The following is a 27,500-nucleotide window of genomic DNA, read 5'->3' on the forward strand; positions in this document are numbered from 1 at the left end:
TGTGCAGGAGGATCAGTTTGACTGTCGTCAGAGTGGTAACTTGTTATTCCTGTGTGCAGGAGGATCAGTTTGACTGTCGTCAGAGTGGTAACTTGTTATTCCTGTGTGCAGGAGGATCAGTTTGACTGTCGTCAGAGTGGTAACTTGTTATTCCTGTGTGCAGGAGGATCAGTTTGACTGTCGTCAGAGTGGTAACTTGTTATTCCTGTGTGCAGGAGGATCAGTTTGACTGTCGTCAGAGTGGTAACTTGTTATTCCTGTGTGCAGGAGGATCAGTTTGACTGTCGTCAGAGTGGTAACTTGTTATTCCTGTGTGCAGGAGGATCAGTTTGGAATGTCGTCAGAGTGGTAACTTGTTATTCCTGTGTGCAGGAGGATCAGTTTGAATGTCGTCAGAGTGGTAACTTGTTATTCCTGTGTGCAGGAGGATCAGTTTGACTGTCGTCAGAGTGGTAACTTGTTATTCCTGTGTGCAGGAGGATCAGTTTGGAATGTCGTCAGAGTGGTAACTTGTTATTCCTGTGTGCAGGAGGATCAGTTTGGAATGTCGCTCTCACAGTGGAACAAGCCTGTGTCAGGAGGCTTTGACTGTCACCAGCCAGTGGAATGGATTCCTTTGCAGGAGGATCAGTTTGACTGTCCTCAGAGTGGTTACTTGTTATTCCTGTTCAGGAGGATCAGTTTGACTGAACACCAGTGGTAACCTTTAACCTGTATGCAGGAGGACAGTTTGAATTCACAGTGGTAACAGGCTATTCCTGTAAGCAGGAGGATCAGTTTGACTGTTAGCCAAACATTCCATACAGGAGTGCTACTTTGAATATCCGCTAGTTCTACACTGAGTAACATTAGAATTCCCATTGTCAAACTTTACATAGCTACTGGACGTCTACCTATGTAGGATGGAAGAGTTGAATTGACATCAGAATTCCCATTTAGAAAAGCTATTGTACATCTGCATACAGAGTCCTACATCCCCTCTCATCCTCCTCTATGTGTGTGTCTGCTACCCAGAACAACCAGTTGGAGTCGGGTGATAAGATGGATAAGATATATTATTATATTATATATATTAAGATGGACCTGGTGTCCTACCTGTCTTTTGGTCTGTTTATCTTTCTGTATGTATCCTGACCTCTGACCTCTACCCTCTGACCTCTAACCTGTCTGTCTCCCCAGAACAAGCAGTTGGATCTGGGTGATAAGATGGACCTGGTGTCCTACCTGTCTTTTGGTCTGTTTATCTTTCTGTATGTATCCTGACCTCTGACCTCTACCCTCTGACCTCTAACCTGTCTGTCTCCCCAGAACAAGCAGTTGGATCTGGGTGATAAGATGGACCTGGTGTCCTACCTGTCTGTTGGTCTGTTTATCTTTCTGTATGTATCCTGACCTCTGACCTCTACCCTCTGACCTCTAACCTGTCTGTCTCCCCAGAACAAGCAGCTGGAGCTGGGTGATAAGATGGACCTGGTGTCCTACCTGTCTGTTGGTCTGTTTATCTTTCTGTATGTATCCTGACCTCTAACCTCTCTGTCTTCCCAGAACAAGCAGTTGGAGCTGGGTGATAAGATGGACCTGGCGTCCTACCTGCTGAAGCCCATCCAGAGGATGTCTAAGTACGCCCTGCTGCTGAAGGACCTGATCAAGGAGTGTGGTCAGTCCCAGGAACAGGAGCTCTCTGACCTCCGCACCGCAGAGGAGATGGTTAAGTTCCAGCTGCGCCACGGCAACGACCTGCTGGCCATGGACGCCATCCGAGGATGTGATGTAAGTCGGGGGGATAGAGTAGTAGAGTAGTAGAGCAGTAGAACAGTAGAGCAGTAGAGCAGTAGAGCAGTAGAGCAGTAGAGCAGTAGAGCAGTAGAGCAGTAGAGCAGTAGAGCAGTAGAGTAGTAGAGCAGTAGAGTAGTAGAGCAGTAGATCAGTAGAGCAGTAGAGTAGTAGATTAGTAGAGTAGTAGAGCAGTAGAGTAGTAGATCAGTAGAGTAGTAGAGCAGTAGAGCAGTAGAGCAGTAGATCAGTAGAGCAGTAGATCAGTAGAGTAGTAGAGTAGTAGAGTAGTAGAGCAGTAGAGCAGTAGAGCAGTAGAGCAGTAGAGCAGTAAATCAGTAGAGCAGTAAATCAGTAGAGCAGTAGAGCAGTAGATCAGTAGAGCAGTAGAGCAGTAGCAGTAGAGCAGTAGAGCAGTAGAGCAGTAGGCCAGTAAACATAGTGTTCCCCAGTCAATAAAGCAGTAAGCAGTAGAGAATTGAGAGAGGAAGATAGTAGAACAGTAGAGCAGTCATGTATAATTATTTGTTTAGAAGAAGTATGTCAGAGTAGAGTCAGTAGAGCAGTCTCCTCTAGAGTCTCAGTAGCTGCAGTAGACCAGTAGGAACAGGGTCAGCTAGTCAGATAGAGTTCAGTAGATCAGTAGAGCAGTAGAGCAGTAAATCAGTAGAGCAGTAGATCAGTAGAGTAGTAGAGCAGTAAATCAGTAGATCAGTAGAGCAGTAGATCAGTAGATCAGTAGAGCAGTAGAGCAGTAGAGCAGTAGAGCAGTAAAACAGTAGAGCAGTAGAGCAGTAAATCAGTAGAGCGGTAGAGTAGTAGATCAGTAAAACAGTAGAGCAGTAGATCAGTAGAGCAGTAGAGTAGTAAATCAGTAGAGCAGTAAATCAGTAGAGCAACTATAGAAATAAGAGTGAGAGCAGTAGACGGTAGATCATTTAGAGAGAGAGAGAGCAGTAACAGGGAGAGAGATGGAGAGCTATGTTGTTGTGTCCAGGCAGCGATGTTTGTATGGTTTATTGTGAGGTGTGGAACCACAGAGAGAGAGGGTTCTCCACAAGAGAGCGCTACACCACTATGTTGTTGTGAGAGGCAGAGAGATGTTTGTGTGGTTTATTGTGAGAGAGAGGAACCACAGTTAGCAGAATTGGCCATGTAAACATATGTTCCCCATGTCAATAAAGCCCTTAAATTGAATTGAATTGGAGAGGAAATAGAAACGTACACATCATGTATAATTATTTGTTTGGAAGAAAATGTCAGAGTAAGTCATGTGGAACGTCTCCTCTGGTCTCTGCTGCTGTAGGTGAACCTGAAGGAACAGGGTCAGCTGAGGTGTCAGGATGAGTTCATCGTGTGGTGCGGCCGCAGGAAGTACCTCCGTCACGTCTTCCTGTTCGAGGACCTCATCCTCTTCAGCAAAAGCAAAAAGATTGAGGAGGGGGTTCTCCACAATGGAGCGCTACACCACTATGTTGTTGTGTCCAGGCAGCGATGTTTGTATGGTTTATTGTGAGGTGTTTCCACAATGGAGGCGTACACCACTATGTTGTTGTGTCCAGGCAGCGATGTTTGTGTGGTTTATTGTGAGGTGTGGAACCACAGTTAGCAGGGTTCTCCACAATGGAGGCGCTACACCACTATGTTGTTGTGTCCAGGCAGCGATGTTTGTATGGTTTATTGTGAGGTGTGGAACCACAGTTAGCAGGGTTCTCCACAATGGAGGCGCTACACCACTATGTTGTTGTGTCCAGGCAGCGATGTTTGTATGGTTTATTGTGAGGTGTGGAACCACAGTTAGCAGGGTTCTCCACAATGGTGTCCAGGCGATGTTTGTATGGTTTATTGTGAGGTGTGGAACCAGGTGTGGAACCACAGTTAGCAGGGTTCTCCACAGGCGCTACACCACTATGTTGTTGTGTCCAGGCAGCGATGTTTGTGGTTTATTGTGAGGTGTGGAACCACAGTTAGCAGGGTTCTCCACAATGGAGGCGCTACACCACTATGTTCAGTTTGCTGTGCCACCATGTGAAATTTGTGTGTTTTCCTGTGTGACTGGTGTGGAACCACATTCAGACGGCAGTTCTCCACAATGGAGGCGTACACGACACTATGTTTCGAGATCTGGTTCCGGAGGAGGAAGTCCCAGGACACGTTCATCCTGCAGGCCGGCTCTGGAGAGGTCAAGGCCGTGTGGACAGCCATCATCGGAAAGATCCTCTGGAGGCAGGCGCTACGAAACAGGGGTGAGGAACCACGGCCACAGAGGGGGAGTCGTGGGTCATATCTGGACATGAGCTCATCATCTCTGTTGTTGTGTTATGGAACAATTCCTCTTTATCTCTTGTCTGACCTGAGGCCTGTGTTGATAACATTCTGGACCATTCATTAAGAGGTGACATGTCTCTTGTCTGACCTGAGGCCTGTGTTGATAACATTCTGGACCATTCATTAAGAGGTGGCATGTCTCTTGTCTGACCTGAGGCCTGTGTTGATAACATTCTGAACCATTCATTAAGAGGTGACATGTCTCGTCTGACCTGAGGCCTGTGAGGATAACATTCTGTACCATTCAGAGAGGTGGTGACAGGTCTCTTGATAACTGAGCTCATCATCTCTGTTGTTTGTTATGGAACAATTACCATTCATTAAGAGGTCATGTCTTTGTCTGACCTGAGGCCTGTGTTGATAACATTCTGGACCATTCATTAAGAGGTGGCATGTCTCTTGTCTGACCTGAGGCCTGTGTTGATAACATTCTGTACCATTCATTAAGAGGTGGCGTGTCTCTTGTCTGACCTGAGGCCTGTGTTGATAACATTCTGTACCATTCATTAAGAGGTGACATGTCTCTTGTCTGACCTGAGGCCTGTGTTGATAACATTCTGTACCATTCATTAAGAGGTGGCATGTCTCTTGTCTGACCTGAGGCCTGTGTTGATAACATTCTGTACCATTCATTAAGAGGTGACATGTCTCTTGTCTGACCTGAGGCCTGTGTTGATAACATTCTGTACCATTCATTAAGAGGTGACATGTCTCTTGTCTGACCTGAGGCCTGTGTTGATAACATTCTGTACCATTCACTAGTTCAAGTCAACATCAGTCAACCTCAGGTACATCAAATGGAACCTCTCATTGTGTGTCTGATTGAGGGTCATAACGTGTTTATTCTCTTGACTACAGAGGTGCGCTTGAAAGAGATGGTTTCCATGGGGATTGGCAGCAAGCCTTTCATGGACATCAAGCCTAGTGATGCTGCCATTAGTGACCGAGCCATTGATTACATCATGAAGGGGTCAGGTGAGCTGTCTCTACGATATGTTATGATAACCTAATTTGCCTGGGAATTCATTTTGTGAGGTTAGCATACAAAATCCACAAAATAAATCTCTCTCTATCACTCCCTCTCACTCCCTCTCACTCTCTATCTCCTCTCTCTCTCTCTCTCTCTCTCTCTCTCTCTCTCTCTCTCTCTCTCTCTCTCTCTCTCTCTCTCTCTCTCTCTCTCTCTCTCTCTCTCTCTCTCTCTCTCTCTCTCTCTCTCTCTCTCTCATCTCTCTCTCTCCTCTCTCTCTCTCTCTCTCTCTCTCTCTCTCTCTCTCTCTCTCTCTCCTCCTCTCTCTCTTCTCTCTCTCTCTCTTCTCTCTCTCTCTCTCTCTCTCTCTCTCTCTCTCTCTCTCTCTCTCTCTCTCCCCTCTCTCTCTCTCTCTCTCTCTCTTTCTTTCTTTGTTTCTCTCTGCTGAATGTGACTTTCAATCAACATCAACAACATGTCTGCCAATGCAGCTGCTGATGAGAAAGGCTGATTTGTAAATGCTCTCTCTGCCAGGATAGGGGTGCGTTGTCAAGTTGACTGAATCAAAACACAACATCCCAACATCTCAGAGCACATCTCCCCTGTTCTCCCTTTTAAACCTTTGAGATGTTGTGTTCCAGCTGAGTCAGAGCTGAAGATAATGCAGCAGGTGGAGTCAGAGCTGAAGTTAAAGCAGCAGGGGGAGTCAGAGCTGAAGTTAATGCAGCAGGGGGAGTCAGAGCTGTACAGACGGTTCCCAATGACATTCCAGTGCAGCGGCCTTAACCAAAGTCATCTAATTTGCTAGAATTCAGAATCAAATGACTTTTCTTTCATGATGCAAGCTGGAATTCTCTCTGAACAATACCTGCAGACCTTAATGAATGGCTACTAGCTACAGCAAGAATGACAAAACATTTAGCTCTTCTCGTTCTACACTCAATTTCTACCCAGCCTCCCGGTCTGCTTTGTAATGCTACAATGTAGCATCAACTCAAACACTAGACACAATGTAGCATCAACTCAAACACTAGACACAATGTAACATCAACTCAAACACTAGACACAATGTAACATCAACTCAAACACTAGACACAATGTAACATCAACTCAAACACTAGACACAATGTAGCATCAACTCAAACACTAGACACAATGTAACATCAACTCAAACACTAGACACAATGTAGCATCAACTCAAACACTAGACACAATGTAACATCAACTCAAACACTAGACACAATGTAGCATCAACTCAAACACTAGACACAATGTAACATCAACTCAAACACTAGACACAATGTAACATCAACTCAAACACTAGACACAATGTAACATCAACTCAAACACTAGACACAATGTAACATCAACTCAAACACTAGACACAATGTAACATCAACTCAAACACTAGACACAATGTAACATCAACTCAAACACTAGACACAATGTAACATCAACTCAAACACTAGACACAATGTAACATCAACTCAAACACTAGACACAATGTAACATCAACTCAAACACTAGACACAATGTAACATCAACTCAAACACTAGACACAATGTAACATCAACTCAAACACTAGACACAATGTAGCATCAACTCAAACACTAGACACAATGTAGCATCAACTCAAACACTAGACACAATGTAACATCAACTCAAACACTAGACACAATGTAACATCAACTCAAACACTAGACACAATGTAACATCAACTCAAACACTAGACACAATGTAACATCAACTCAAACACGAGACACAATGTAACATGTACAGCTCAGATAAGACAAACAAGAGGAAGAATAGGAACGAACGTCCTCTGCATTACCCCATGCTAGACTGACTGTCTGGTTAGTGTACTGTCCTCTCCTCTAACGTTACCTCACTGACAATGTTGTGTGTATACTCTTCAGAACTGTGTTCTGTGGTTGTCCCGGAGTAGCCTGATACCTCCTGTGTTCTGTGGTTGTCCCGGAGTAGCCTGATACCTCCTGTATTCTGTGGTTGTCCCGGAGTAGCCTGATACCTCCTGTGTTCTGTGGTTGTACCGGAGTAGCCTGATACCTCCTGTGTTCTGTGGTTGTCCCGGAGTAGCCTGATACTAGACTGTGTTCTGTGGTCCCAGAGTAGCCTGATACCCTGTGTTCTGTGGTTGTACCGGAGTAGCCTCTACCTCCTGTGTTCTGTGGTTGTCCCGAGTAGCCTGATACACCCTGTGTTCTGTGGTTGTCCCTAGCCTCACCCTGTATTCTGTGGTTGTCCCGGAGTAGCCTGATACCTCCTGTGTTCTGTGGTTGTCCCAGAGTAGCCTGATACCTCCTGTGTTCTGTGGTTGTCCCAGAGTAGCCTGATACACCCTGTATTCTGTGGTTGTCCCGGAGGAGCCTGATACCTCCTGTATTCTGTGGTTGTCCCGGAGTAGCCTGATACCTCCTGTGTTCTGTGGTTGTCCCAGAGTAGCCTGATACCTCCTGTGTTCTGTGGTTGTCCCAGAGTAGCCTGACACACCCTGTGTTCTGTGGTTGTCCCAGAGTAGCCTGATACCTCCTGTGTTCTGTGGTTGTCCCAGAGTAGCCTGATACCTCCTGTATTCTGTGGTTGTCCCGGAGTAGCCTGATACCTCCTGTATTCTGTGGTTGTCCCGGAGTAGCCTGATACCTCCTGTGTTCTGTGGTTGTCCCAGAGTAGCCTGATACCTCCTGTGTTCTGTGGTTGTCCCAGAGTAGCCTGATACCTCCTGTATTCTGTGGTTGTCCCGGAGTAGCCTGAAACCTCCTGTATTCTGTGGTTGTCCCAGAGTAGCCTGATACCTCCTGTATTCTGTGGTTGTCCCAGAGTATGCCTGATACCTCCTGTATTCTGTGGTTGTCCCAGAGTAGCCTGATACCTCCTGTATTCTGTGGTTGTCCCAGAGTAGCCTGATACCTCCTGTATTCTGTGGTTGTCCCAGAGTAGCCTGATACCTCCTGTATTCTGTGGTTGTCCCAGAGTAGCCTGAAACCTCCTGTATTCTGTGGTTGTCCCGGAGTAGCCTGATACCTCCTTCCATGGAGACATGATCCATAGATAGAAATGTGTACAGTGAAATGTTCATGTTCTCTACCCAATCTTTCCCTCTCTCCCTCCAGAGTCCAGGACCAGGGCGTCCATCGCGGTGTCCTCCTTCGACCACTCCACGCCCTTTAAGCGGCCTCACTCCACCATCTCCAACAGTAGCACCTCCTCTTCCTCCTCCCAGTCCTCTTCCTCACTGCTGGGCTCCCTCAACCTGCACCTGTACCCCTCGCCTGCTCACCAGCACCCCCACGCCCACCAGCACCCCTACCCCCTGGGCAGCGTACCCTCCTTCAGCCACTGGCCCTACGACTGCATTGAGGAGGACGAGCTGGAGCAGGACACGGGTAGCCAGCCTTCTATGAGTGAGTGACAGACAGCCTTCTGTGAGTGAGTGAGTGAGTGAGTGAGTGAGTGAGTGAGTGAGTGAGTGAGTGAGTGAGTGAGTGACAGCCAGCCTTCTATGAGTGAGTGAGTGACAGGCAGGCAGCCTTCTATGAGTGAGTGAGTGAGGGACTGACTGAGTGAGTGACAGGCAGGCCCTAACAGGGTCCATGTCTGAATCCCAAATGGCACCCTCTTCTCTATTTAGTGCACTACATTTAACCAGAGCCCTATAAGTCTTGGTGAACCGTAGTGCACTATATAGGGAATAGGGAGCCATCTGGTATGCATCCCATGTCCTCGTCTTAAAGTGTCTTACTGTCCCTATCACATTACTAAGGATGTCTAATTCCTCTTTGATACTGTGGTCCTGTTCCTCTCTGTCTCCCTGAAAGTCTCCCTGAAAGTCTCCCTGAAAGTCCCCCTGAAAGTCTCCCTGAAAGTCTCCCTGAAAGTCTCCCTGAAAGTCTCCCTGAAAGTCCCCTGAAAGTCTCCCTGAAAGTCTCCCTGAAAGTCTCCCTGAAAGTCTCCCTGAAAGTCTCCCTGAAAGTCTCCCTGAAAGTCTCCCTGAAAGTCTCCCTGAAAGTCTCCCTGAAAGTCTCCCTGAAAGTCCCCTGAAAGTCTCCCTGAAAGTCCCCTGAAAGTCCCCTGAAAGTCTCCCTGAAAGTCTCCCTGAAAGTCCCCTGAAAGTCTCCCTGAAAGTCCCCCTGAAAGTCTCCCTGAAAGTCCCCCTGAAAGTCTCCCTGAAAGTCTCCCTGAAAGTCTCCCTGAAAGTCTCCTGAAAGTCCCCTGAAAGTCTCCCTGAAAGTCCCCCTGAAAGTCTCCCTGAAAGTCTCCCTGAAAGTCCCCTGAAAGTCCCCTGAAAGTCTCCCTGAAAGTCCCCCGAAAGTCCCCTGAAAGTCCCCCGAAAGTCTCCCTGAAAGTCTCCCTGAAAGTCTCCCTGAAAGTCTCCCTGAAAGTCTCCCTGAAAGTCTCCCTGAAAGTCCCCTGAAAGTCTCCTGAAAGTCCCCTGAAAGTCTCCCTGAAAGTCTCCCTGAAAGTCTCCCTGAAAGTCTCCCTGAAAGTCTCCCTGAAAGTCTCCTGAAAGTCTCCCTGAAAGTCCCCCTGAAAGTCTCCCTGAAAGTCCCCCTGAAAGTCTCCCTGAAAGTCCCCCTGAAAGTCTCCCTGAAAGTCTCCCTGAAAGTCTCCCTGAAAGTCTCCCTAAACTAAATGACTATTGTATCTTATGTGTGTTGTCCAACAGTCACAGAGAGCTCGGGGGAGACATCGTCCCAGTGTACCTCCAGTGACAGTGTGACGGGGCTGAGCAGCCTCTCCCTCCCCATCCCAGGCCACGGCCGCCCCAACATCATCATCGACGCCTTACCCAGCAACTCCACTTCCTCCTTCCTGTGTTCGTCCACACCTCCCGGCTCCTCCCACCCTCAGATGGCCCCTCCCCCAGCCCTGTTCCCTAAAGACCAGGTCCCCCAAGCCCAGGGCAGCACCTTCATCACAGCAGTGAGTAGAATGGTGGTTTTTACACATAATAGTGACATTGTGTAGACAAGTTTAAAGTAGCTAACAGACCTGGGTTCAAATACTATATGAAATCATTTCAAATAATTAATCTGTGCTTGATTGATCATACTTAATCTGTGCTTGATTGATCTTGCTTGGTTTAATGGATTATTAGAATAGTCCCAAGCACTTCAGGCAGACTAGACTAAATGCTCATGTCATTAAAAGATTTCAAATAGTATTTGAACCCAGGTCTGGTGGGTCGGTAAAAGATCTCTGTTCTTGCGCTGATTGCTGAATACTCTCTGTTGAAGTGAAGTATCTTCTGAAGGCCTTTATACACTAGGACATGAAGGATTCTGTTTATTCAGAGGTTTCCTAACCCACCCACTGTCATCCAACATCATCCTGTCCAATCAGGTGTCCTAACCCACCCACTGTCATCCAACATCATCCTGTCCAATCAGGTTTCCTAACCCACCCACTGTCATCCAACATCATCCTGTCCAATCAGGTTTCCTAACCCACCCACTGTCATCCAACATCATCCTGTCCAATCAGGTGTCCTAACCCACCCACTGTCATCCAACATCATCCTGTCCAATCAGGTTTCCTAACCCACCCACTGTCATCCAACATCATCCTGTCCAATCAGGTTTCCTAACCCACCCACTGTCATCCAACATCATCCTGTCCAATCAGGTTTCCTAACCCACCCACTGTCATCCAACATCATCCTGTCCAATCAGGTTTCCTAACCCACCCACTGTCATCCAACATCATCCTGTCCAATCAGGTTAACCCACCCTAACCCACCCACTGTCATCCAACATCATCCTGTCCAATCAGGTTTCCTAACCCACCCACTGTCATCCAACATCATCCTGTCCAATCAGGTTTCCTAACCCACCCACTGTCATCCAACATCATCCTGTCCAATCAGGTTTCCTAACCCACCCACTGTCATCCAACATCATCCTGTCCAATCAGGTTTCCTAACCCACCCACTGTCATCCAACATCATCCTGTCCAATCAGGTTTCCTAACCCACCCACTGTCATCCAACATCATCCTGTCCAATCAGGTTTCCTAACCCACCCACTGTCATCCAACATCATCCTGTCCAATCAGGTTTCCTAACCCACCCACTGTCATCCAACATCATCCTGTCCAATCAGGTTTCCTAACCCACCCACTGTCATCCAACATCATCCTGTCCAATCAGATTTCCTAACCCACCCACTGTCATCCAACATCATCCTGTCCAATCAGGTTTCCTAACCCACCCACTGTCATCCTACATCATCCTGTCCAATCAGGTTTCTTAACCCACCCACTGTCATCCAACATCATCCTGTCCAATCAGTCATGTCATTCCAGTGGAGTGAAGAGTGAACATTGCAGCCATTGGCTCTCCCTGGTTTCTCTCTCACCAGCATTTTGTGTGTTGTTTTGTTTTTGCCAGAGCAAGACCTCTCATATTACAATAGGCCTCTCTACAGTGGTCTGACCCACAGAGCGAGAGGGCTGTTTAGCTCAGTAAGTAATTGGGTCTGGCCAGAGTGAGCGTGGTCTGTGTCGTGGTGTTCTGTTTGGTTCACAGCCTCATTAACAACTGTGGGGATCTCCCTCTGTCCGTACCATGAATACAAATCTGTGTGCAAACATGCTGTGTGTGTGTGTGTGTGTGTGTGTGTGTGTGTGTGTGTGTGTGTGTGTGTGTGTGTGTGTGTGTGTGTGTGTGTGTGTGTGTGTGTGTGTGTGTGTGTGTGTGTGTGTGTGTGTGTGTGTGTGTGTGTGTGTGTGTGTGTGTGTGTGGATGTCAAGCTTTTGGGTTCTCTGGTCTCTGGTCTCTGGTCTCATGTCTCAGGTCTCATGTCTCATGTCTCATGTCTCATGTCTCATGTCTCAGGTCTCTGGTCTCATGTCTCATGTCTCAGGTCTCAGGTCTCAGGTCTCTGGTCTCTGGTCTCTGGTCTCAGGTCTCAGGTCTCAGGTCTCAGGTCTCTGGTCTCATGTCTCATGTCTCAGGTCTCTGGTCTCAGGTCTCAGGTCTCTGGTCTCAGGTCTCATGTCTCAGGTCTCTGGTCTCTGGTCTCATGTCTCAGGTCTCATGTCTCAGGTCTCATGTCTCAGGTCTCAGGTCTCAGGTCTCTGGTCTCTGGTCTCTGGTCTCATGTCTCAGGTCTCAGGTCTCAGGTCTCTGGTCTCTGGTCTCAGGTCTCAGGTCTCTGGTCTCTGGTCTCTGGTCTCTGGTCTCTGGTCTCTGGTCTCTGGTCTCTGGTCTCTGGTCTCTGGTCTCATGTCTCATGTCTCATGTCTCTGGTCTCAGGTCTCTGGTCTCTGGTCTCTGGTCTCTGGTCTCAGGTCTCAGGTCTCTGGTCTCTGGTCTCTGGTCTCTGGTCTCATGTCTCAGGTCTCTGGTCTCTGGTCTCTGGTCTCTGGTCTCTGGTCTCATGCTCCTCTGTGTCCTTCTGCCATGTGTGCTATAGCATGTTACATAGCTGTATGTTTGTTCTGCTTTTGTTGGCGTTGTTGATGCACGGTCATTATGTTAAAAGGTTCACTTGTTGTTTATACCGTAGCTCAGCGCTAGGGAGAAGCAGATAATTGGTGATTGGTTCACTTGTTGTTCATACCTTAGCTCAGCGCTAGGGAGAAGCAGATAATTGGTGATCGGTTCACTTGTTGTTTATACCTCAGCTCAGCGCTAGGGAGAAGCAGATAATTGGTGATCGGTTCACTTGTTGTTTATACCTCAGCTCAGCGCTAGGGAGAAGCAGATAATTGGTGATCGGTTCACTTGTTGTTCATACCTCAGCTCAGCAGCTAGGGGGCAGCAGATCATTGGTGCAGAAATCTGTTATAATAAAAAGTTATGACAGTAATACATTGTAATCATCTACTCTTACAGTCATAAGACGTCAAATGAGCCTAATCAATAGATTTACAGTCTAGATGTTAGACAGTCATGTTAAATCAACCTTTCTCTAGCTCAGTTAGTAACCAGACAGTTGGGGTTGGACATTTACAATGTTTGACAGTTTGTAAATCCTTTTTGTTAACCCTGTCAATGTGTCTTCCTCTTCTAGCTATGATGCCACTGCACTGAGAACTGGTGTTACGGAGGATCAGTAAGGACTTGAGTGAGGAAGCTATCCTGTTAAGCATGCTCAGTGACGCCTGTAACACTGGGCACTCTACTGTGTCTCTACTGGACTCTACTGTGTCTCTACTGGACTCTACTGTGTCTCTACTGGACTCTACTGTGTCTCTACTGGTCTCTAATGTGTCTCTACTGGACTCTACTGTGTCTCTACTGGATTCTACTGTGTTTCTACTGGTCTCTAATGTGTCTCTACTGGACTCTACTGTGTCTCTATTGGACTCTACTGTGTCTCTACTGGATTCTACTGTGTCTCTACTGGTCTCTAATGTGTCTCTACTGGACTCTACTGTGTCTCTATTGGACTCTACTGGTCTCTACTGGACTCTACTGTGTCTCTACTGGACTATACTGGACTACTGGTCTCCACTCTGTCTCCACTGGACTCTACTGTGTCTCTACTGGACTCTACTGGACTCTACTGTGTCTCTATTGGACTCTACTGGTCTCTACTGGACTCTACTGTGTCTCTACTGGACTCTACTGTGTCTCCACTGGACTCTACTGGACTCTACTGTGTATCTACTTGTCTCTACTGTGTATCCACTGGACTCTACTGGACTACTGGTCTCCACTGGTCTCCACTCTGTCTCCACTGGACTCCACTGGACTCTACTGGTATCTACTGGTCTCTACTGGACTCTACTGGACTCTTGACTGGACTCTACTGTGTCTCTACTGGAGTCTACTGGACTCTTGACTGGACTCTACTGTGTCTCTACTGTGTCTCTACTGGTCTCTACTGGACTCTACTGGTCTCTACTGGTCTCTACTGGTCTCTACTGGTCTCCACTGGACTCTTGACTGGACTCTACTGGATTCTGAAAACAGACACATAACAGACCACTATGACAACAGGCACATAACAGACCACTCTGACAACAGACACACAACAGACCACTCTGACAACAGACACATACCAGAACACTCTGACAACAGACACACAACAGACCACTCTGACAACAGACACATACCAGACCACTCTGACAACAGACACACAACAGACCGCTCTGACAGCAGACACATACCAGACCACTCTGACAACAGACACACAACAGACCGCTCTGACAGCAGACACACAACAGACCACTCTGACAACAAACACATACCAGACCACACTGACAACAGACACACAACAGACCCCTCTGACAACAGACACACAACAGACCACTCTGACAACAGACACACAACAGACCACTCTGACAACAGACACATACCAGACCACTCTGACAACAGAGACACAACAGACCACTCTGACAACAGACACACAACAGACCACTCTGACAACAGACACACAACAGACCACTCTGACAACAGACACATAACAGACCACTCTGACAACAGACACACAACAGACCGCTCTGACAACAGACACACAACAGACCACTCTGACAACAAACACATACCAGACCACTCTGACAACAGACACATAACAGACCACTCTGACAACAGACACACAACAGACCACTCTGACAACAGACACACAACAGACCACTCTGACAACAGACACACAACAGACCACTCTGACAACAGACACATAACAGACCACTCTGACAACAGACCACTCTGACAACAACAGACCACTCTGACAGCAACAGACCACTCTGACAGCAGACACACAACAGACCACTCTGACAACAGACACATAACAGACCACTCTGACAACAGACACACAACTGACCACTCTGACAACAACAGACACACAACAGACCACTCTGACAACAGACACACAACAGACCACTCTGACAACAGACACTCTGACAACAACAGACCACTCTGACAACAACAGACCACTCTGACAGCAACAGACCACTCTGACAACAGACACTCTGACAACAACAGACCACTCTGACAACAGACACTCTGACAACAACAGACCACTCTGACAGAAACAGACCACTCTGACAACAGACCACTCTGACAACAACAGACCACTCTGACAACAACAGACCACTCTGACAACAACAGACCACTCTGACAGCAACATACCTCTCTGACAACAGACACTCTGACAACAACAGACCACTCTGACAGCAACATACCTCTCTGACAACAGACACATACCAGACCACTCTGACTGCAACAGACCACTCTGACAGCAACAGACCACTCTGACAGCAACAGACACTCACCGTTGAGACCGATGGCCTTTGGCATTTCATAACGATGTATTGAACATGTGACATTGCTATGTATGCAGTACTTAAAGAAATAGTTTCACCAATGCTGGTACGTCGCGTTCTGACTGTATATGTGTTTTAATGAACTAGATATGTATCACTGTTTATAATGTAGAAGATTTGTTTTATTATGTCTTATTCAAGGAAGCAAACAGATGGAAAGTACTCAGCAGACAGCCAGACAGACGCTAGGGGGATTCACTACCAGCTATTCAGCAGACAGCCAGACAGACGCTAGGGGGATTCACTACCAGCTATTCAGCAGACAGCCAGACAGACGCTAGTGGGGATTCACTACCAGCTATTCAGCAGACAGCCAGACAGACGCTAGGGGGATTCACTACCAGCTATTCAGCAGACAGCCAGACAGACGCTAGTGGGGATTCACTACCAGCTATTCAGCAGACAGCCAGACAGACGCTAGTGGGGATTCACTACCAGCTATTCAGCAGACAGCCAGACAGACGCTAGTGGGGATTCACTACCAGCTATTCAGCAGACAGCCAGACAGACGCTAGTGGGGATTCACTACTAGCTATTCAGCAGACAGCCAGACAGACGCTAGTGGGGATTCACTACCAGCTATTCAGCAGACAGCCAGACAGACGCTAGTGGGGATTCACTACCAGCTATTCAGCAGACAGCCAGACAGACGCTAGTGGGGATTCACTACCAGCTATTCAGCAGACAGCCAGACAGACGCTAGTGGGGATTCACTACCAGCTATTCAGCAGACAGCCAGACAGACGCTAGTGGGGATTCACTACCAGCTATTCAGCAGACAGCCAGACAGACGCTAGTGGGGATTCACTACCAGCTATTCAGCAGACAGCCAGACAGACGCTAGTGGGGATTCACTACCAGCTATTCAGCAGACAGCCAGACAGACGCTAGTGGGGATTCACTACCAGCTATTCAGCAGACAGCCAGACAGACGCTAGCTGGGATTCACTACTAGCTATTCAGCAGACAGCCAGACAGAGTGGGGATTCACTACCAGCTATTCAGCAGACAGCCAGACAGGGGATTCACTACCAGCTATTCAGCAGACAGCCAGACAGACAGCCAGACAGGGATTCACTACCAGCTATTCAGCAGACAGCCAGACAGACGCTAGTGGGGATTCACTACCAGCTATTCAGCAGACAGCCAGACAGACGCTAGTGGGGATTCACTACCAGCTATTCAGCAGACAGCCAGACAGACGCTAGTGGGGATTCACTACCAGCTATTCAGCAGACAGCCAGACAGACGTATTCTTGCATTCAGGACAGCCAGGATTCACTACCAGCTATTCAGCAGACAGCCAGACAGACGCGGGGATTCACTACCAGCTATTCAGCAGATTCACTAGCAGACAGCCAGACAGACGCTAGTGGGGATTCACTACCAGCTATTCAGCAGACAGCCAGACAGACGCTAGTGGGGATTCACTACCAGCTATTCAGCAGACAGCCAGACAGACGCTAGTGGGGATTCACTACCAGCTATTCAGCAGACAGCCAGACAGATGCTAGTGGGGATTCACTACCAGCTATTCAGCAGACAGCCAGACAGACGCTAGTGGGGATTCACTACCAGCTATTCAGCAGACAGCCAGACAGATGCTAGTGGGGATTCACTACCAGCTATTCTGTTAATTAACGCCTCCATCACACTGACAGTATCATTGCATTTTGGTCCACCAGAAGTACATTCATTTCCAATGAAAAGCTGCGTTTGTCCTGCAGCATTGCGTTGCCGAGGCAGTTGCAGTGGGTTCTGTGTGATGCACACGTTGGATTTATAGAACTTAATCAAACTTATGCATCAAACTGTATGTGTAGTCGGCTTGACAGAAACGGTAGCAGAAAGGTGAATGTTGAACTTTTGTTACCCACATATCCAGATGATGCTGCGTAAGATTTTGCGCAATGACGCTGTCGATGTGACCTAGACGTCAGAACAAGTCACATTTCCCTTCTTATCGTTACCAGTACTATGTGTCTGTCTGGCTGTTCTTATCGTTACCAGTACTATGTGTCTGTCTGGCTGTTCTTATCGTTACCAGTACTATGTGTCTGTCTGGCTGTTCTTATCGTTACCAGTACTATGTGTCTGTCTGGCTGTTCTTATCGTTACCAGTACTATGTGTCTCTCTGGCTGTTCTTATCGTTACCAGTACTATGTGTCTGTCTGGCTGTTCTTATCGTTACCAGTACTATGTGTCTGTCTGGCTGTTCTTATCGTTACCAGTACTATGTGTCTGTCTGGCTGTTCTTATCGTTACCAGTACTATGTGTCTCTCTGGCTGTTCTTATCGTTACCAGTACTATGTGTCTCTCTGGCTGTTCTTATCGTTACCAGTACTATGTGTCTCTCTGGCTGTTCTTATCGTTACCAGTACTATGTGTCTGTCTGGCTGTTCTTATCGTTACCAGTACTATGTGTCTGTCTGGCTGTTCTTATCGTTACCAGTACTATGTGTCTCTCTGGCTGTTCTTATCGTTACCAGTACTATGTGTCTGTCTGGCTGTTCTTAGTACTATGTGTCTGTCTGGCTGTTCTTATCGTTACCAGTACTATGTGTCTCTCTGGCTGTTCTTATCGTTACCAGTACTATGTGTCTCTCTGGCTGTTCTTATCGTTACCAGTACTATGTGTCTGTCTGGCTGTTCTTATCGTTACCAGTACTATGTGTCTGCTGTTCTGGCTGTTCTTCTCTGTTCTTATCGTTACCAGTACTATGTGTCTGTCTGGCTGTTCTTATCGTTACCAGTACTATGTGTCTCTCTGGCTGTTCTTATCGTTACCAGTACTATGTGTCTGTCTGGCTGTTCTTATCGTTACCAGTACTATGTGTCTCTCTGGCTGTTCTTATCGTTACCAGTACTATGTGTCTCTCTGGCTGTTCTTATCGTTACCAGTACTATGTGTCTGTCTGGCTGTTCTTATCGTTACCAGTACTATGTGTCTGTCTGGCTGTTCTTATCGTTACCAGTACTATGTGTCTGTCTGGCTGTTCTTATCGTTACCAGTACTATGTGTCTCTCTGGCTGTTCTTATCGTTACCAGTACTATGTGTCTGTCTGGCTGTTCTTATCGTTACCAGTACTATGTGTCTCTCTGGCTGTTCTTATCGTTACCAGTACTATGTGTCTCTCTGGCTGTTCTTATCGTTACCAGTACTATGTGTCTCTGTTCTTATCTACCAGTACTATGTGTCTCTCTGGCTGTTCTTATCGTTACCAGTACTATGTGTCTCTCTGGCTGTTCTTATCGTTACCAGTACTATGTGTCTCTCTGGCTGTTCTTATCGTTACCAGTACTATGTGTCTCTCTGGCTGTTCTTATCGTTACCAGTACTATGTGTCTCTCTGTACAGGATATTAAAAAGCTCTTTGATGTTTAGCACCACAGCTACATCTGACATGATATTACTTCAGCTTTTTCCCAATGCCTAATATGGAAATGATTTTTACTCAAACAACAATTACAGTGTTTGAAGCGAGCCGAGACAAAGCACTCTTTCTCTCTGGATACCAGTCTGTTAGATGACCAAATGTGAGCAGTTGAAAACAACAACAACATAGGGGGCTTTGTTTGGAAAATGTCTTTGTTTCAAACTGTCAACTGGTAGGCTTAAGCTATGTACTGATGCTGTCAGCCTTTACAGTTAGCGCCTAAAGCTACTGCTAGATACAGACACACTCTTATCATTAACCACAAACAGACCCCTGCAAACACACACACTGAGATAGATAGAGTCACACAGGAAGAACTGATACTGGTTGAAATAGGGAACAACGAACCAATGAGGAGGCAACGCTAATGAAGAATGGTTGGCTCGACACCTCCGAGAACACAATATGTCCATGTCCCAAATGGCACCCTATTCCCTACATTGTTGTGCACGACCCTGCCCTGGTCAGAAGTTATGCACTAAATAGGGAATAGGGTGCCATTTGGGACGCATTCTAGTTTTGACCACAAAACTGTTGTTCTCAGTCTGAGTGGAGTGTGTAGCTACGCTGTGTGTGTGCGTGCTTGCATGTGTGTGTAGCTACGCAGCAGAGTTAGACCACAACCAGCCTGGTCAGAGAGAACCACACAGACAGGACTCGTAGCAGGCAGACAGGCAGGCAGGCAGGCAGGCAGACAGGCAGACAGGCAGACAGGCAGACAGGCAGGCAGGCAGACAGGCAGACAGGCAGACAGGCAGGCAGACAGGCAGGCAGACAGGCAGACAGACAGGCAGACAGACAGGCAGGCAGGCAGGCAGACAGGCAGACAGGCAGACAGACAGACAGACAGACAGACAGACAGACAGACAGACAGACAGACAGACAGACAGGCAGGCAGACAGACAGGCAGGCAGACAGGCAGGCAGGCAGGCAGGCAGGCAGACAGGCAGGCAGGCAGGCAGGCAGGCAGGCAGACAAGCAGGCAGACAAGCAGGCAGGCAGGGAGGCAATCACCGAGGTTGAGACAGTACTCTAAAACCCACAGATAGGTGTAGGGGCGGTGAGTCAAGCCCCTTGATGAGGACTCACCACTGGCCTACATAGACTGGATAGTGGGTAAAGATATCTGAGGCTGCTGTACTTTCTCATACATTGAGGCACATACTGATGGTCAAAGCTAAACAGTTTTAGAATAATCTCTATCCTGGAAATCCAGATGTTAGTTCATTTACAGTCAAGTAGAGACGACATTATAAGTCCCTTTACTGCGGCGCGGCCCTTTGACACAGCATATCTTCCCCCATTGTCTTCCTTGCTCACTATCATTTCATTTTTTAAACGTCAATATATTTGGATGTGGTCGTCCATGAATAGCTGTCAGACAGAGAACAGTTCACAGTGAATGGCTGCGTTTCGCCTCCCGGATCCAGAAGGAGAGGACAGCAGAGAGGGTCACCTCCATGACCAACACACAGAGCATCAGCAGCTCCAGCTGTTACAGAAACACAAATAGTCAAAAGAAAAGTGTCAGGGACAGAGACCTTCACCAAGCAGGATGCTGCCATATCCCATTACTACACTACGTCAACTTTGATGAGAAAAAACTATCTACTTTTAGAACTAATTACCTTTATATGATGTTGAACATTGGGATTCCAGGTAGACATGTCCATGCCCACGTCAACGCATATCAACAGTCCTCCAACTACTGCTACGACCATGCTGCCAATGTTGACACACAGGCAGACCTACCGGTTCATAAGACAGAGCGTTACATGGATCTTCTACTATCGGCTACTGTGTGTTAACATGAAATAAAACTCTTCAAAGCCAAGGATTGTAGTAAATCTAGTCTAATTTAAACATGAATATCAGAACAGTCAATGTATTAACAAATGTTTTAATCTTTAATCAATTAAAACATTTAACTCCTTGCTGATCTGTTGTTTTTTAATTTGTAATTTTGTCTGTATTCCAATGTACATTTTATTGTGTAAAGGTTTTCTAAACTAATCTATCTTAATCTAGTCTACCCAGGGGGCAAAACTGGTTCCCATGCAGGCGATTATGACGTTAATCTGGTTGTAGTTCAACCTGTTTTGCCCGCTGGGTATTTCTGGGTATTTCTGGGTATTTCTGGGTATTTCTGGGTATTTCTGCATTTGACTCACAGGTAAAACTATTGACTCACAGGTAAAACTATTGACTCACAGGTAAAACTATTGACTCACAGGTAAAACTATTGACTCACAGGTAAAACTATTGACTCACAGGTTAAACTATTGACTCACAGGTTAAACTATTGACTCACAGGTAAAACTATTGACTCACAGGTAAAACTATTGACTCACAGGTAAAACTATTGACTCACAGGTAAAACTATTGACTCACAGGTAAAACTATTGACTCACAGGTAAACTATTGACTCACAGGTAAAACTATTGACTCACAGGTTAAACTATTGACTCACAGGTTAAACTATTGACTCACAGGTAAAACTATTGACTCACAGGTAAAACTATTGACTCACAGGTAAAACTATTGACTCACAGGTAAAACTATTGACTCACAGGTTAAACTATTGACTCACAGGTAAAACTATTGACTCACAGGTAAAACTATTGACTCACAGGTTAAACTATTGACTCACAGGTAAAAACTCTAAAATTGACTCACAGGTAAAACTATTGTTAAACTATTGACTCACAGGTTAAACTATTGACTCACAGGTAAACTATTGACTCACAAACTATTGACTCACAGGTAAAACTATTGACTCACAGGTTAAACTATTGACTCACAGGTTAAACTATTGACTCACAGGTAAAACTATTGACTCACAGGTAAAACTATTGACTCACAGGTAAAACTATTGACTCACAGGTAAAACTATTGACTCACAGGTTAAACTATTGACTCACAGGTAAAACTATTGACTCACAGGTAAAACTATTGACTCACAGGTAAAACTATTGACTCACAGGTAAAACTATTGACTCACAGGTAAAACTATTGACTCACAGGTAAAACTATTGACTCACAGGTAAAACTATTGACTCACAGGTAAAACTATTGACTCACAGGTAAAACTATTGACTCACAGGTAAAACTATTGACTCACAGGTAAAACTATTGACTCACAGGTAAAACTATTGACTCACAGGTAAAACTATTTGTAAAACTATTGACTCACAGGTAAAACTATTGACTCACAGGTAAAACTATTGACTCACAGGTAAAACTATTGACTCACAGGTAAAACTATTGACTCACAGGTAAAACTATTGACTCACTGGTAAAACTATTGACTCACAGGTAAAACTATTGACTCACTGGTAAAACTATTGACTCACAGGTAAAACTATTGACTCACTGGTAAAACTATTGACTCACAGGTAAAACTATTGACTCACTGGTAAAACTATTGACTCACAGGTAAAACTATTGACTCACTGGTAAAACTATTGACTCACTGGTAAAACTATTGACTCACTGGTAAAACTATTGACTCACTGGTAAAACTATTGACTCACAGGTAAAACTATTGACTCACTGGTAAAACTATTGACTCACAGGTAAACTATTGACTCACAGGTAAAACTATTGACTCACAGGTAAAACTATTGACTCACAGGTAAAACTATTGACTCACAGGTAAAACTATTGACTCACAGGTAAAACTATTGACTCACAGGTAAAACTATTGACTCACAGGTAAAACTATTGACTCACAGGTAAAACTATTGACTCACAGGTAAAACTATTGACTCACAGGTAAAACTATTGACTCACAGGTAAAACTATTGACTCACAGGTAAAACTATTGACTCACAGGTAAAACTATTGACTCACAGGTAAAACTATTGACTCACAGGTAAAACTATTGACTCACAGGTAAAACTATTGACTCACAGGTAAAACTATTGACTCACAGGTAAAACTATTGACTCACAGGTAAAACTATTGACTCACAGGTAAAACTATTGACTCACAGGTAAAACTATTGACTCACAGGTAAATCTATTGACTCACAGGTAAAACTATTGACTCACAGGTAAAACTATTGACTCACAGGTAAAACTATTGACTCACAGGTAAAACTATTGACTCACAGGTAATAGTCTGGGGAATTTGAACAACAGGTTGGATAACAACCCAGCGATGAAGAACTGAGGAGAGAGAAGAGAGAGAAGAGAAGGATCACATTTAATGGTCCTCACATTGACAACAATTATCAATAGGTTTTATAAGCGTGTTAATCAATATTTTACTGTTGCTTAATGAACAGAAATTTGGCTGAACAGTTTTTTACTAATTGATTTGACTTAATTGCTTAAATTATAATTTAGTGATAGTTACATGATCAGTATATTATACACTGAAATGAGAATATGACATTCAAAATTTAGTGTAAAACATATTCACCCTTAAATTACAGTCAATGCTATTGAATTGTGGGTAAAAAAAAACAATATATGCATCCAACAAGCTGTGAATTTGACCCCAGAGTAGTACTCTTGAAAACCTTAATCAGAAGACTTTCAGTATTTCCAAAGTGATCCTGGACGTTTAAACAAATAAGATGTACTGATTAAAAGACCATGCTACCGCTACTCACTAGTAGTCCAGTGAAGGGCGCGACTCTGAACGTGGTTAAAAGGGACTGGCTCGCATCCCGAGTGGCAGCAAACACAACTCCGACTGCAACACTGAGTAGACCGCTCGTCATCTGCAAAGACTGTTGCAAACACAAACCCTCACAAATTAACCTTTGAAAATTATCATCCATGAATATATTTTCTGTGAAATGCATCACTAGAAGCAAGACCAGTCTAACTAAACATACACTTCTTTAAATTAATATATATTAATATATTTATATAGTTAGCTGGTACACAGTCCTGTCATATATTTATATAGTTAGCTGTTACACAGTCCTGTCATATATTTATATAGTTAGCTGTTACACAGTCCTGTCATATATTTATATAGTTAACTGTTACACAGTCCTGTCATATATTTATATAGTTAGCTGTTACACAGTCCTGTCATATATTTATATAGTTAGCTGTTACACAGTCCTGTCATATATTTATATAGTTAACTGTTACACAGTCCTGTCATATATTTATATAGTTAGCTGTTACACAGTCCTGTCATATATTTATATAGTTAACTGTTACACAGTCCTGTCATATATTTATATAGTTAACTGTTACACAGTCCTGTCATATATTTATATAGTTAGCTGTTACACAGTCCTGTCATATATTTATATAGTTAACTGTTACACAGTCCTGTCATATATTTATATAGTTAGCTGTTACACAGTCCTGTCATATATTTATATAGTTAGCTGTTACACAGTCCTGTCATATATTTATATAGTTAACTGTTACACAGTCCTGTCATATATTTATATAGTTAGCTGTTACACAGTCCTGTCATATATTTATATAGTTAACTGTTACACAGTCCTGTCATATATTTATATAGTTAGCTGTTACACAGTCCTGTCATATATTTATATAGTTAGCTGTTACACAGTCCTGTAATATATTTATATAGTTAACTGTTACACAGTCCAGTCATATATTTATATAGTTAGCTGTTACACAGTCCTGTCATATATTTATATAGTTAACTGTTACACAGTCCTGTCATATATTTATATAGTTAGCTGTTACACAGTCCTGTCATATATTTATATAGTTAACTGTTACACAGTCCTGTCATATATTTATATAGTTAACTGTTACACAGTCCTGTCATATATTTATATAGTTAGCTGTTACACAGTCCTGTAATATATTTATATAGTTAACTGTTACACAGTCCTGTCATATATTTATATAGTTAGCTGTTACACAGTCCTGTCATATATTTATATAGTTAACTGTTACACAGTCCTGTCATATATTTATATAGTTAGCTGTTACACAGTCCTGTCATATATTTATATAGTTAACTGTTACACAGTCCTGTCATATATTTATATAGTTAACTGTTACACAGTCCTGTCATATATTTATATAGTTAACTGTTACACAGTCCTGTCATATATTTATATAGTTAGCTGTTACACAGTCCTGTCATATATTTATATAGTTAGCTGTTACACAGTCCTGTCATATATTTATATAGTTAGCTGTTACACAGTCCTGTCATATATTTATATAGTTAGCTGTTACACAGTCCTGTCATATATTTATATAGTTAAATGTTACACAGTCCTGTCATATATTTAATGTAATTTAAAACATTTACATTTGTCTGGTAGTTATTTATTAATTGACATTTAATGAAAAGACACTCTAAAAAAGGGTAGAGAATTTCTGTGAAAATGTTTCAGTGTCATTTCATCTCTTTCCTGCTCACAGTGTATAATACAGGACTGATATGATCAGGTATTTAAATATCTCAGTGTTTAATACAGGACTGATATGATCAGGTATTTAAATATCTCAGTGTTTAATACAGGACTGATATGATCAGGTATTTAAATATCTCAGTGTATAATACATGATAAGGTATTTAAATATCTCAGTGTATAATACATGATAAGGTATTTAAATATCTCAGTGTATAATACATGATAAGGTATTTAAATATCTCAGTGTATAACACAGATATATGATAAGGTATTTAAATATCTCAGTGTATAATACATGATAAGGTATTTAAATATCTCAGTGTATAATACATGATAAGGTATTTAAATATCTCAGTGTATAATACAGGACTTACATGATAAGGTATTTAAATATCTCAGTGTATAATACATGATAAGGTATTTAAATATCTCAGTGTATAATACAGGACTTACATGATAAGGTATTTAAATATCTCAGTGTATAATACATGATAAGGTATTTAAATATCACAGTGTTTAATACAGGACTTACATGATACGGTATTTAAATATCTCAGTGTATAATACATGATAAGGTATTTAAATATCTCAGTGTATAATACATGATAAGGTATTTAAATATCTCAGTGTATAATACATGATAAGGTATTTAAATATCTCAGTGTATAACACAGACTTATATGATAAGGTATTTAAATATCTCAGTGTATAATACATGATAAGGTATTTAAATATCTCAGTGTATAATACATGATAAGGTATTTAAATATCTCAGTGTATAATACATGATAAGGTATTTAAATATCTCAGTGTATAATACATGATAAGGTATTTAAATATCTCAGTGTATAATACAGACTTATATGATAAGGTATTTAAATATCTCAGTGTATAATACATGATAAGGTATTTAAATATCTCAGTGTATAATACATGATAAGGTATTTAAATATCTCAGTGTATAATACATGATAAGGTATTTAAATATCTCAGTGTATAATACATGATAAGGTATTTAAATATCTCAGTGTATAATACAGGACTGATATGAAGGTATTTAAATATCTCAGTGTATTATACAGGACTTACATGATAAGGTATTTAAATATCTCAGTGTATAATACATGATAAGGTATTTAAATATCTCAGTGTATTATACAGGACTTAAATGATAAGCTATTTAAATATCACACAGGTCCAAACTAAACTATCCATAAACTTGAGATGGGCATTCATGCACGCCTGGAACCATGAGACATGCACGCCTGGAACCATGAGACATGCACGCCTGGAACCATGAGACATGCACGCCTGGAACCATGAGAACTCATGAGACATGCACGCCTGGAACCATGAGACATGCACGCCTGGAACCATGAGAACTCATGAGACATGCACGCCTGGAACCATGAGACATGCACGCCTGGAACCATGAGACATGCACGCCTGGAACCATGAGACATGCACGCCTGGAATCATGAGACATGCACGCCTGGAACCATGAGACATGCACGCCTGGAACCATGAGAACTCATGAGACAGTATACATTATATTAAAAGAAAAAGGTTTGGTTAACAGTTCCCCATTTCACACTTCTCTCATGAACAAACATACCCATAATTGCATTAGTTCCTCTTAGAAATTCCCCTCACTGTGCATGTCCACTTAACATATAACAGAGACACTGTAAAGGCCTGTCTCTGAGTCGTACCAATAGACATAACCAGAGGAAGTAGGGGTGCTGAGGGTGTTGCAGTACCCCTTGAAAACTCGGAATAATAAATAAAATCTATATATTTTTTTGTGTTAAATGATGTATATATATATATACTGTACGTATATGTAGAAAATAGTAAAAAAATAAAGAAAAACCCTTGAATGAGAAGGTGTGTCCAAACATTTGACTGATACTGTATATATACAGTATGTACACTACCGGTCAAAAGTTTTAGAACACCTACTCATTCAAGGGTTTTTCTTTATTTTTACTATCTCCTACGTTGGGTTAAAGGGCAGATTCCCCCGGTCTAATGTCCATTGCTCGTGTTTCTTTGCCCAAGCAAGTCTCTTCTTCTTATTGGTGTCCTTTAGTAGTGGTTTCTTTGCAGCAATTCGACCATGAAGGCCTGATTCACACAGTCTCCTCTGAACAGTTGATGTTGAGATGTGTCTGTTACTTGAACTCTAATGAATTTATAATCCTCTGCAGCAGAGGTAACTCTGGGTCTTCCTTTCCTGTGGTGGTCCTCATGAGAGACAGTTTCATCATAGCACTTGATGGTTTTTGCGACTGCACTTGAAGAAACTTTAAAAGTTCTTGAAATT

At 43.7% G+C, this 27,500-nt stretch overlaps 3 protein-coding genes and 2 long non-coding RNA genes across 12 annotated transcripts in view; 3 read left to right on the forward strand and 2 right to left on the reverse strand.

Moving 5' to 3' along the window:
- Positions 1-15,402, forward strand: part of zgc:158766 (uncharacterized protein LOC100009641 homolog) — an 85,535-nt gene extending 70,133 nt beyond the window's left edge. The window contains 12 exon segments of the mRNA XM_052508472.1: positions 320-348; positions 530-650; positions 1,180-1,215; positions 1,309-1,359; positions 1,525-1,770; positions 3,080-3,250; positions 3,857-4,019; positions 4,960-5,076; positions 8,203-8,493; positions 9,756-10,012; positions 11,478-11,551; positions 13,105-15,402. Of these exon segments, the coding sequence (XP_052364432.1) occupies positions 320-348; positions 530-650; positions 1,180-1,215; positions 1,309-1,359; positions 1,525-1,770; positions 3,080-3,250; positions 3,857-4,019; positions 4,960-5,076; positions 8,203-8,493; positions 9,756-10,012; positions 11,478-11,522 (1,527 nt within the window). The 3' untranslated portion in view covers positions 11,523-11,551; positions 13,105-15,402.
- On the reverse strand, positions 6,268-8,196 carry LOC127924076 (uncharacterized). 7 transcript variants are annotated; one of them, XR_008116690.1, is made up of 4 exons: positions 7,924-8,196; positions 7,847-7,884; positions 7,619-7,694; positions 6,268-7,138 (listed from the first exon to the last, which is right to left on the reverse strand). XR_008116690.1 is itself a non-coding variant. In XM_052508467.1 (3 exons), exons 1-3 carry the CDS (start codon positions 8,129-8,131, stop codon positions 6,926-6,928), a joined length of 801 nt encoding a protein of 266 aa, XP_052364427.1. In that variant the 5' UTR covers positions 8,132-8,196; the 3' UTR covers positions 6,268-6,925. The 7 variants fall into 7 exon arrangements, 3 of the variants coding, with proteins under 3 accessions (XP_052364427.1, XP_052364428.1, XP_052364426.1); XR_008116686.1 differs by having other exon boundaries at positions 7,353-7,694; XR_008116688.1 differs by lacking the exon at positions 7,847-7,884 and having other exon boundaries at positions 7,353-7,694.
- On the forward strand, positions 10,019-11,473 carry LOC127924077 (uncharacterized). 2 transcript variants are annotated; one of them, XR_008116692.1, is made up of 4 exons: positions 10,019-10,573; positions 10,621-10,808; positions 10,862-11,002; positions 11,379-11,473. It is a non-coding gene; the product is annotated as an uncharacterized LOC127924077 (long non-coding RNA). The 2 variants fall into 2 exon arrangements; XR_008116691.1 differs by lacking the exon at positions 11,379-11,473 and having other exon boundaries at positions 10,022-10,573; positions 10,862-11,268.
- Positions 15,403-19,806: 4,404 nt separating the features above from the next.
- Positions 19,807-27,500, reverse strand: part of si:ch211-269k10.4 (uncharacterized protein LOC100150242 homolog) — a 9,979-nt gene continuing 2,285 nt past the window's right edge. The window contains exons 3-6 of the mRNA XM_052508471.1: positions 23,420-23,539; positions 22,914-22,970; positions 20,430-20,549; positions 19,807-20,293 (exon numbers count right to left, since the gene is read on the reverse strand). Coding sequence (XP_052364431.1) covers positions 20,195-20,293; positions 20,430-20,549; positions 22,914-22,970; positions 23,420-23,539 — 396 coding nt within the window. The 3' untranslated portion in view covers positions 19,807-20,194. The remainder of the gene's footprint in view (positions 20,294-20,429; positions 20,550-22,913; positions 22,971-23,419; positions 23,540-27,500) is intronic.
- The window catches only part of LOC127924078 (uncharacterized), a 3,590-nt gene continuing 860 nt past the window's right edge, over positions 24,771-27,500 (forward strand). The window contains exons 1-2 of the long non-coding RNA XR_008116694.1: positions 24,771-25,296; positions 26,228-27,500. The exon at positions 26,228-27,500 is cut by the window's right edge and continues 860 nt beyond it. This is a non-coding gene — a long non-coding RNA (uncharacterized LOC127924078). The remainder of the gene's footprint in view (positions 25,297-26,227) is intronic.

The sequence above is a fragment of the Oncorhynchus keta genome, unplaced genomic scaffold (assembly GCF_023373465.1).
Source record: "Oncorhynchus keta strain PuntledgeMale-10-30-2019 unplaced genomic scaffold, Oket_V2 Un_contig_363_pilon_pilon, whole genome shotgun sequence".
In the NCBI taxonomy this organism is placed as follows: Eukaryota; Metazoa; Chordata; class Actinopteri; order Salmoniformes; family Salmonidae; genus Oncorhynchus; species Oncorhynchus keta.

Excerpts from the sequence above, each read along its gene's own strand:
- LOC127924076 (XM_052508466.1), bottom strand. The coding sequence starts at position 8,131 with ATGTCTCCATGGAAGGAGGTATCAGGCTACTCCGGGACAACCACAGAA. Across the intron at positions 7,847-7,923 it reads ACAACCACAGAATACAGGAG|GTTTCAGGCTACTCCGGGAC; the intron begins GTATCAGGCATA and ends AGAATACAGGAG. Across the intron at positions 7,139-7,352 it reads ACAACCACAGAACACAGGAG|GTATCAGGCTACTCCGGTAC; the intron begins GTATCAGGCTAC and ends AGAACACAGGAG.